Below are 11,945 nucleotides of genomic sequence, written 5' to 3' on the forward strand. Positions count from 1 at the left end.
TTGCTGTGGAGACAAAAGTGAAACAGCATTACTGCATACACCTAGACACGTTTTTCACAGTAATCCATTTTTTGAGGTTGTGTTTTCTTTAAGTGCAGCATCTTTACAACAGATGTGCTTTTGTCTTATGCACAGCACAATGACTACGTACTTGCCACGATCAAGGGTTATGGGTTTGATGACTTAATAGACGATATTGAAGCAAAGGAGCAAGGATTATAGGTTTTATGAAGTGAACACCCAGTCTTTAAACAAGAGTAAAGGTTTATGCATACAACACAGGCTAAATTTGTTGAACGTGAATGTGATTTTGTATACCATCAGTTTGCTGATGACCATAACACGTAGTAGTGTGGCTTTATTGCAAAGTACATACAACTGTACTTTACTTTTTTGCATGGCACACTAAACAATTACTACTTTATGCCCAAAGATTATGTTTTACTATGCTACAAAGTAATAAATCCAAAGGCAGCAATAAAGTAGCAGAAGTGAGAAATGTAATTCAAGAGGAAATTTGGTGCCACAGTAAAAAAAAAAATGAAAATCGCAATACACAAACTGAACAGAAGATTGTCTGAACCTTGATGCATAATTACAGGAAGATGCTGTAATATAAGGGAAGAGACAACATGAGTTGAATTAGAAAAATACTTTTGAAGTACCACCACAAATTTTTATTTCTACTGCATTCACAATAAAAAGAACATGTCTTCCACTGACAAGTGCGAAAAGCAAAATTACTTTGCAAGTTCATTCTTTACAAGCTCTTTGAAGTAATAGCAGACATTAATGCATGATCAAGCAAGGCTCTTTCAAACAATGACAGTGTTGACACCTTAGGAAATGTGTGGGGATGACTTGTAAATAGCAGGACTACAAACTGACCACCTTTAAATGTGTGAAATTTAGCTACTTCTAGTTAACTACTATGAAAAGCTCAAAAGATGCTTTGGGAGAAACACATAGGTCAAAATGCAAGCAACTGTGGTTTGGAGGATGTGTAAAACACCTGTGACTTGTATTACTGCCATTCTATGTCAAAGAGAAGAACCCATCACTTCCTTATGTCTAGCATGACTCATACAAAGAGCACTTGACATGGATTTTGGGACCAAGAATATATGGCAGGCACTGTAATTTTTTTTGGAAAAAAACTGAAGTACCGCAAAAAAGCACTTAAGATTGATACTGTTAGTAAGCTTCTGAGCCCTCAAGCCTTTCTGTGTTGGAGGGAAGCCTTCTAGCTTAATTTTGTTTCTTAGAACTAGCCAGTTTTCTAGTTTCAGAACTCAAATCTGTTTCTTTGAGCTCAGCACTTGTTCAGAACTCATTGTAAGCACCAAATAAGCTACAAATTACTACAGCACTCAACGTTCCTCACTTGTCTTGAGGAAAACAGTTTTTAGCACCTATCCAGGCATGTCTAAGGGTCAAGCTCCCGGTGTTTTCTCCTGTCTGATTAATCTGGGCATCTTGGGGCAATGCAGCAATTGCCTCATATACACAGACAACCCTCTCCTCCTACCACCCAATACTACAACCTGTGAGAGATGCACTTGTATAACCAAACTGGAAGCAAAGCTCTCTTCACCCAAGACTGGACAAGACAGTCAAGAGGAGAAGGTAAACACTTGCACCACACCACACTCATCACATAGTTCCTCAAAACCTACACCACCAAAACACACACACACACAAACACAAAACACACATCTACATTCGTGGAGGCTCTCAAAAAAAATCTACCCAAGCAACAGGGACCTCCAAAGCAGAAACGCAAGCAACCTCCACCCCCCAACACAACCCAAATGACACATAGCCCACAAATTCAGTGTGCCACTCAACCACAGCCCATGACACATAACAACATACCAAACACTCTAGTCATAGGTGACTCTATAGTCAGGCACACTGATGTTCCACTCACCAGGCTAAACAAGGAGAAAGTTACTGTCAGGTGCCAGGATCCGCCACATAATGCATGCACTCAGGTCACTCCACAGCAAGTACAAATATGACTCTGTCATTGTCCATGTTGGTGTGAATGACCTGAGACATACCTCCCTGGACTACATGAAGAGAGAGAGAGAGAGAGGAGCTTTCTGATCTTTTAGCCCATGACCCTAGCCCTGAGTAGTATCCTGCCATCACCCAGAATGATACCACAGTACAAGGACAAAATGACTGACTTCAGCAATTGGCTAAGCTTCTGGTATCATTTTAAGGCGATCCAGTATCTGTCTGCCTGGGATGACATGACCGACAAACCACGATGCTGTGCCAGAGATTGCCTGCACCTGTCGCCCTTGGGATTCCGGATACTGGCTAAGGCTCTTGCCAACCCTATAGTGCCTTTTTTAGGCAAGATTCAAATGCCAAATGCACCAGCGTAACAGGTACAAGCAAGCAAAATCTGACAGTAATGCTACTTAATGCTAGAAGTCTAAACTTTAAAATGCACTCACTCGAGGCACTAAATGGAGAACATCGATATCTGTGCAGTGACAAGAGACCTTTTTCAAGGCTCCAGAGAGCACCCCTGCATTACCAGGCTATAATTCATACCACACCTTTCGGCCACCTAACCTGGACCGAAGCACTAAAGGTGGAGGCGTGTCCATATTCATTAAGGATATCCATACCTCCAGGCTAGTTGCTCAGCATAATGCATCTGAGATTATCCAAGTGCAACTAACTCTGAGCAAGACCGCAATGCAAACTGTAGCTTGCTACAGATCCCCCACCATGCCCCAGGACTCCCACACCTCATTTTTTTGAAACACTGGAAAATATTAGGGTACAAATTAACACCCTAACAATGGGTGATTTTAACTACCCCACCATTAACTGGGAAAACTACTCGTGTACCAACTCTTGTGCTCAATGTTTTCTGGAATTCATAAATTCCAATGCCTTGGATCAACTTATCCACACCCCCACTAGGGGCAGCAATATCCTAGACCTGGTCATGACAAACATGGGCAACCGGTGTTCCACACCAGAGGTCAATTTAGATCCGACCACAAGCAAATCACCCTAGACATCCACACCCCCCCCCCAATTAGGGAAACCACCGTAAAAAATTTCTCCAAAGCCAACTTCGCGCTTCTTAAGACAGAAGTGGCAAACTTCACGACATCCATGCTGATGAACAATAGAGATACGACTGCTGAATCCTATACAATTGCACTTTATAAGCACTTACACGAGGGCATGGATTGTGCAATCCCTAAAAGAACCAAGATGCTATCCTCCAAGAAAAGGAAGCCAATCTGGTTGTCCCCTGCTATAAACAAACTCTACAACAGAAGGAAGAAAAACTGTCACAAGAGAGTAAAATCCCATGATTGGACGAACTCCGTAGTCAGCCTCAGTAAGAAGTGGATATCCCTCAAAATCTTCCAAAGCTAGTTACGAAAACAAAAATCACCACTGATTCTAAAGACAACCACAAAGCATTCTACAGCTGTCTCAAGAATCTCAATGGCAACACTCAGATCTGCTCTGAGTTGCAGCACAATGGCACTAAATATACAGAACCAACTGATATTGCCAAAATCCTGGCAGATAGGTTCAGTGCTAACTTTATCTCTCTCTCATCCCCTAAAGGGCCCATCTCTATACCGGAAGAATGCAAAGTACCTGTAATCACGGCTGCACAGGTAAAAAAAAAAACACTCTCCAAAGCCAAGAACACAGCATCCATGGGACTTGACAACATCCCAGGCTGCGTTCTACATGAACTACAGAACGAACTGGCACCCCACCTAAGTACCATGTTCAATCATAGCCTCACTTCAGGCTTTGTGCCCACTGAATGGCTCACAACAACGGTTATCCCACTCCACAAAGGGGGAGCCACCACAGACCCCAGGAACTACCGCCCCATTAGCCTGACGAGCCTGGTCTGAAAGGCTATGGAGCGTATCATCACGGAACTTATAAACAATGACATTGGTAATCTACAAACTCTGGACCCTACCCAGTTCGGGTTTGTAAAAGGAAGATCATGTCTCCTAAACCTGATCGCTTTCACCAAAGCTGTAGATGAGGGTAAGGTGATTCACCACAGCCTATCTAGATCTCGCCAAGGCTTGACACCATCCCCCACTCTAGAATTATAGATAAGCTCACTAAACTAGGTATAAATCCCTATGTCACCAGATGGGTTGCAAACTGGCTCACTGACAGAACCCACACTGTGAAAGTAGCAGACTCTAAATCCAACTTCAGACCAGTGACAAGTGGAGTACCACAGGGTTCAGTCCTAGGTCCTCTCCTGTTTGCTATCTACTTCTCTGAAGTACAGGCTAACACAGAGGGTCTTTGGCTAACAAAGTTCGCAGATGACTGTAAACTAGGAGCCATAATCAAAACTCCTAATGATGTGGACATCCTACAAAAGGATGTCACTGAGACAGCTGCCTGGTGTCAAAGCCAATGCCAAAAAGTGCAATGTCATCCCTTTTGGTAAAAACTCTGTACCTGTGAACTACCACATAGGCGGTTAGTCTACTTAACACTGAAAGTGTGATAAGAGACCTTGGGACACAGGTGGACAGTAGTCTCTCCTTTGATAATCACATCATCACAGTAAGTCAGGAAATCCTTCAATGTGGCACACCAACACAAAAGGTTTCTCATCCAGGAAAAAAAAAAAAGAGGTCATTGTTCCCCTCTACTCATCACTCATTAGACCCATTATAGAGTACAATGCTCCTTTTGTTATGTACCTCACAAGACATCTACAACAACTGGAAAGACCACAGAAATACCTCACAAAGAGGACTACTGGCCTCAAACAGATGCCCTACACAGACCATCTCAAAAAACTCCAGCTTTACTCTGTCGCATATCGCCTATTCAGAGGCTATCTCTGCCTAACATATAAAGCTATGTCAAACCCAGAGCTGTTGGACATGCTCCATGTAAAGAAATCCCAATCCCTCCGAGCTACACGCTCTAGGGACCTAAACCTTGTCACCACAATAAACAGAACATGCTGGAGGGATAGATTCCTGTCCCAGAGACATCCCATACACCGGAACAAACTACCTATCTATATCAAACAAAGCTCCTCATTAGCACTCTTCAAGAAAAATCTTGATGATTGGATGGGAGATAGGAAATTCACCCCGAGGATCACTTATGTGGCTCTGCTTGACAGGGGCACAGGAAAATATTTTTCTTGGGTGGCAAAAGCCAGGGTACCGTTTGGCTAGGCTTATATAGGCCCTAGGGCCAACAGCCTAGTACCTACTTATGATGCATTAAAATAACTCAGAATATAAACATGCAAACATGCAGGGGAGATTGGGAACCATACATAGTAACAGAGTGTGCATATTTGCTTGTATGTTGAGAGATGGTTATGGAAATGTTAGAATTACCTGTTACAGGCCAGCAGCACAATATGATGAATTTAATTATTAAAAGATGAGAATGCCTAAAATTAACAGTACTGTAACATTTAAGATGGAAGCAACAGGATGATAAAGACTGGCCTGAATATGTATATTATGAAATCAACAAATGAAGTGAAAAGCAGGTGATGTTTTAACTTTCAGCAAGATACATCCATTTTTTGTGCAGCAGTAAAAAGCTCAAACAAATATGGCACAATTTTTAGCTTATATTACATTTATAAACTGGGATACCTTACAAAGGGATAGTTTTAAAACTATAATCATTTAAAAGGGTACATAAAAGATAATAGGTTCATAGGTTCATACTAGGCTATCTGCCCAAGGGCATTTATTCCCATCCATTGGTCAAGATTTCTTGAACAAGGATTTTGTTCCACAGCATAGGGAATCTCTGGGATATTGGTTATTTAATAACATCAAACAAGAATACTGTATCAAATTAATCAGTGTGTGTGTGTTATAATGATTAAAACAATTCACTAAAACAAAGACTGAAAAGGTAAATTCTGACTTGCAATAGATTATGCAAATGCAATCTACACACACATTATATATATATATATATATATATATATATATATATATATATATATATATATATACATACACACACATATATATATATATATATATATATATATATATATATATATATATATATATATATATATATATAAATAAAATGATATTTATAAGATCAATAGAGTTTTTTTAAAAAAAAATACTGATAGGAAAGGACAATGGCCACGACATTTATTATTGCTTACACAATAAATCCCACTGCATTTGAATGATTTATTGTTTTTCACCCATAGATTCTTCCTTACTCCACACTCTGACACCCTCTCAAAAGTTATTCCTCAACCGGCTCCTTCTGCTGGCTATATATATTTTTTTTTACTTGCACTTTGCTACCCACCCATCTTGTTTTTTTTTTTTAATCCTCTTAATGCCCTGAACATAACCTTCTGCCTTCCAGCCTGCGTCCCACATACCTACTTTATGAAACTGTATAGATACAATATGTCTCACAGGCCTACCCTCTCCACTAGAAATGGCCTCTATAGTTAATTCTATCCTCTGCCCCCCATTGGAATCTAATCATTTTTCTACAGTAACCTTCACCTACTCCACCCTTAATCTGTTCACATTCCACCCAAAGCCTCCTGATATCACATACACAAATGAGAAATCAGACTGACAAGCCCCCTCTACCAATCCCCAAACTTGTATATACATCAACTCCATTGTATTCACAAGCATTTTTGCTCATGAAACAGCAAGTCATACCTAGCATCCTTCCACTACCTCCATTCTCCTGTAATGGATGTACAATCTCATACTCCAGCTTTCACTGTAATGCTCTCTCAATGTACACTAAAACTCAAACTCTTAGCAATTACATTTATACTCGTACATGCACCTTCTTTTTCCTCAACAAAGATGTCCCTTACTATTACAGAAATATCTATGAAATCCATCTTCTTGGTCAGTACATTGTAGACAGACTACAAAAGACAACTGTCACAGTGGCCATCCTCAACTTTAATGGAGGATGTAGCATAATGCTTCCCTACTGCTATTTTTTTCGGTAATGCCCATTATCCAGAGTTAGCTGAAATCCTAGTACCATGAAAGTCTGAGAAAATACATATATGTATATAGTATGCATATGTACAATGTATACACATACATTCTATACACACACACAATTTTACATACACCATGCTAATAATGAACACCAAAACTTGCACCACAAATGTTCAGTCACGCAAGTTCAAAACCACCTGATATGTAACAAATGAAAAACTTCAGAAGTATTTTTTTGCAGCAACAACCCCCACCCCATTCCAAGCCACCCACAAACATACATCAATTCCATGGTTTTATAACAATAGTAAAAGCAGAAGAAAGTCTCATTCAGCATTATTTTCACTCTGCCATGACCAAACACCGGATTTACACGATCTGGGGCAGTGAGCACATGTAAGGAACCCTATGTATAAAAACTAAATCATTCAATTCATGTAATTAACAGCACAAAACTAAACTCATTTCTTACACAATTACAGCTGTAAACAAACAGTGCTAAATATGAATCTTTAAAATATTCCGTTTTGCTTTCCACTGTAACAATTATCCCCCACCTCAATCAAATACTTCATTACCCCTCCTGAATCCAAACCTTACCAGTTACACTCCTTTCCTATTCCCTTCTCCTCATGCACTTGCATGAAGACCTACCTTCCCTTTCTCCTCTCCCTAAAAATGTACTCTATTATCCTTGTAGTTTTTACTAGCATTTTTTACATAAAAGATACCTGCCTGCATTAATCATATGTTTTTTTCCCAGTTTTGTACAACAGTTTTTAATTTTCCTAATAACTAGCAATTTCCTACTATATTTTTGTATCTAGTTACAGTTTTACCATTTTTCTTAGTAACAGTTTTACAATTTTTCTTAGTAGTTCACTTGCAAGGTACGCAATGACCTTAATGGTAAATTTGTAGATAAAGTATAAATAGATTTTTGTCCATCATAGTTTTATTATTTCACTGACTGTGCTTATTTTTTTCTGGAAATTATTGTCTTTGGGGCTCAAATGAAAATGGGTTCTATAGTCTGGTAAATAGGTTGACCCAGCTAAGTAACCGAAACAGCCAAGGTAGAGAGTTAAACAAGCTCAGGCATGCATTTGTAATACCTTCTGAGTTTAACAGTAAATGCTTACACTCTACCTACTTACTTGTCAGCATCAGAGTTCATTAAGGGTGGCTGAGAGGGAAGATCTGCAAAGCAGAATTCTTCAACAAAAAACTTGCCACTGTCCTTTTCACTGCCGTACACCGCAATAATAACACCTAGATTACACAAAAACAGAACATTACTCACCATTTTTTGATGCAGAACATAACCATCTTAATGCATGAAGACCCTCTTACACTTGCTGCACCAAAACAGATGCAATACACTACCCATCTCTACCCATCACTATATTCTGAAAACAGCCTACAAGGGCAGGAAAAGGTGATACTCTGTTAAAACCTTATTGGACAAACTCAAATGACAGCATCAGGACAATCACAATTTTTTTACCCATACCTGGCGAAGGCATGACAATCACAATGTTTTTACCCATACCTGGCAAAGGCAGGACTAATACGGGGTCACCATTTCTGGTTTAGTTCTTTAGCAACCTATGTCCCTGTTACATCAGGACAGAATCCTGAAGTCATCTGGATTCATTAGATATACAGGACATATATGCTTACCCAAATCACCCAGAAAGATGCACAAGCAAAAAAAAAAAAAAAAGACCAAAACAAGATGTCATACCAGTCACAAAATGCTGAATATCTATATTTCCTTCTAGCTTGATTCGCTGTAATTCATCTTCTAAAATTAACTCATCTGTTTGGTGGATGTACTTTGCCCGGGGAGGTTGTGGCAACAAGTTGTGCTAAAGAGAACAAAATAGCACACAATTTATACAGAGGAAACAAAAACTTTTAATTAAAATTAAGGGACAGACACAGAAGTGAAAAAATTCTAGACTAGTCAATGCAGCATACAGTAAGAGCTCACAGAAATAAAGCTTTGACATTTTATATATTAGCATATCATCATCAGTCCCCTCCCTCCATTTAATACATGGGATCAGGGTGTTGCATCAACTGTCACAATCTCTCTATATTCAATGCTATTGTCTTACTTTGTCACGCATTCCTGATGGTAACAGGTTTTCTCTCACAATCCATCCATCTCTTTGCTGGGTACCCTCTATCTCTTGACTTCCCATCTGTCTCAAATTTACTTCACCAGATTGTCTGCAAATTTTCTGCATATGTGCCCAAACCACAGTAATCTATTCTCGCTGACCTTTTCTGCAAATAGAACTTACTTTGGCTTCTGCTCTTATGTTCTAATTTCTTTGTCTGTCCCACAGTGTGCACCCTACCATTTGTTTCAGGCACTTCATCTCCATCATCTCTAGTCTGCTCAGCTACTCTGGCTTTACTGCCCAAGTTTCTGTACCATTAGGTGACACCACTATTTTGTACACCTTACTTTTCAGCTTCTTTGGCATTCTTCTGTCATACACTACACTTGACACACTGTGCCAGTTGGCTGCATCCCCTCTGGTTTAACTTTGACTTCTTCAGACTTCAGCTTTCTTCAACCACCCCTTCCAGATACATGAAACTGTTAAACCTATTCCACTATTTTGTCTATCTCAATCATCAGCTTCTTACAATTTCTCCATTTGCTGCAATTACAACCGTCTTACCTGTACTCAATTTCATGCCATGCAACTTTAGTTTTGGAATACATTCCCCTATCACTTGCTGAAGGTCTTGCTTAGAGTCTACCAGTAATGCCAGATCATCTGCATACAGCAACTCTGTTGATCTGTCCCTTCTGATCTATTTGCTAATGTAGCTCATCACCTGTATGAACAGCAGTAGGCTCAAAGCTGATCCCGGATACACACCCACTCCCAGAAGAAACCACTCAGATTGAACACTGTTCCTACTTGTCACTGGGTCCTTGTACACAGCCTGCACTAATACCACAGCAGGACTGCTCAAATCAGCTTTCTTGGAAGCTTGTCATATACTTTCTCCAAGTCTAGTTATGCCCAGTTGGACACACTCCTCATCTCTAGCTTCAAGTATCTGTCCAATTGCAAATAATCGGGTCAACTGTGCTGCAGCCTGATCTGAACCTGAACTGCTCATCTCTCATCTTACTTTCTACTACTCTGCTTAAACATTTATCAATCACCCTCTCCGGAAATTTTATGCAGTGTGATAGAAGCTTGATACCTCTATACTGCCCACAGCTGTGTATGTCCCCTTTGTTCTTGAACACTAGCATGCTTACTCTCCAGTCATCTGGGATAATACTCTTCTCCATACAGATACCCACAGGAGCTACTTCTCTCCTGTCTCAACCAACATCTTTATCTTATCTGCTGCAACCTCAGCTGAGGTTGTAGCTTTCCAAGACTTTATTTTCTTTAGTGTTGTTCTTACTTCTTTTAGGACAGGCTCCTTTTCGTCTTGTATTGTATGCGGTGTCTCGGGCAGTACAGCTTCTGTGGGGTTTTGTCATTCAGAAGCTGCTAGAAGTACTCCTCCCCATCTGTCTTTGATGAATAGTGGCCTGGTGAGCACATTGTTGCTGGCATCCCTTTTTCTATCTTTGCAATGCAACTTGCCAACAGTTGCTCTGTGCCAATTACTCACTTTCCAGAGTACCACTGATGCCTTATTTTTTTGCTATTGCAACTCTTCTCTTAGCCTTTTTGTTAGCCAACCAGTATGTCTTCCTAGTCTGGTCCATCTTTTCTCCCACTTTTTCCTGCACTCCTTTCTTTTGTTGACTTCTAGACTTCTACATTCCACCATTGGCTTTCCTTGTATATCTTTACTTCCATACCTGGCTTGGACTGCATATCTGTTCTGTAGTCCTCACACATGCTGTTTTAAAGTGCCTCCATTCTTCAACTACACCCATTTCCTCTTCTTCTTGAGGTGTCAGAGTCCAGAGTAATCCCTCGCTCTCAAGCCTACTTCCAGGGATTCAGTCTCGTTTTTTGTTGACATTACAGCCTTCTCGGACCACTGCTTGCAGCTGACTGTGGCAACCAGTGGTTTATGCTGTCGGCCAACTGTTTCACTGGGGATAACTTCACAATCACCAGTTCTACCCCAGTGTTTTTTCTTCATTATGAAGTCTACTAGAGTTATGAGTTTGTCATTCTAGTATACAACCTTGTGATGGTGTCGTCTGCTGAACCATGTGTTAGTCACCATCAAGCAATTTGCCAGACAGAGGTTTAGAATTACAGCTTTTTCTTTATCCCTGTTGCCCCAGCCATGTGGACCACGGCGGTCCTCCTATACGGTTCTGTCTGTCCCGATATGTGATTTCAGGTCATCCATTATCAACATCAATTCATGCTGTCCTGCTTGACCTAGTAGGTCCTACAACTGCTGTCTGAATGCACTCATTTCCTCACTATCACAACCTTGCTGTGGGGTATAAGCTGAGATTATGAACACCGTCCTATAATCACGCTGAAGTCTGTCATAAGTGTTTCACTAATTCTAATGACATCCCTTACTCTCTTCTGAAGCCTCTCCCTCAACACACTGCTAGCCTGTCCTCCTCCTGAGTGGTAGGCTCTGGATCTAAAGCCAAGTGGCTTTGCTGCACTGCCCTTCCATCTTGTCTCCTGAATACATAGGATGCCAGCCTGCTCCTTAGCATCCCATTAGTCAACATGACCAAATCACCTGCAGCCATATTTTACAACATCGCGAGGCTAGCCCTGCATCCATTGACTGCTGTTAAGAATGCTGTTTTCCATGCTAAGAATTTTAATTCACAGGTAGCTGCAGGCTCAAACGGTGGTAAAGTAAGGGCTTGAAGAACAAAATTGAGATCCCAGGGCATGGCAGGTTCAGACACTGGGGGACGAAGCAACAGGGTACCTTTAAGGAATGCTT

General features: G+C 40.5%; 1 protein-coding gene across 1 annotated transcript in view; it reads right to left on the minus strand.

Annotated features, from left to right (window-relative positions):
* POLD2 (DNA polymerase delta 2, accessory subunit) overlaps nucleotides 1-11,945 on the minus strand; it is an 818,333-nt gene that overhangs the window by 282,084 nt on the left and 524,304 nt on the right. Inside the window, exons 4-5 of the mRNA XM_044084220.1 lie at nucleotides 8,767-8,890; nucleotides 8,177-8,291 (exon numbers count right to left, since the gene is read on the minus strand). Of these exons, the coding sequence (XP_043940155.1) occupies nucleotides 8,177-8,291; nucleotides 8,767-8,890 (239 nt within the window). The remainder of the gene's footprint in view (nucleotides 1-8,176; nucleotides 8,292-8,766; nucleotides 8,891-11,945) is intronic.

The sequence above is a fragment of the Protopterus annectens genome, chromosome 9.part0 (genome assembly GCF_019279795.1).
Source record: "Protopterus annectens isolate FY-2018-M chromosome 9.part0, PAN1.0, whole genome shotgun sequence".
In the NCBI taxonomy this organism is placed as follows: Eukaryota; Metazoa; Chordata; order Ceratodontiformes; family Protopteridae; genus Protopterus; species Protopterus annectens.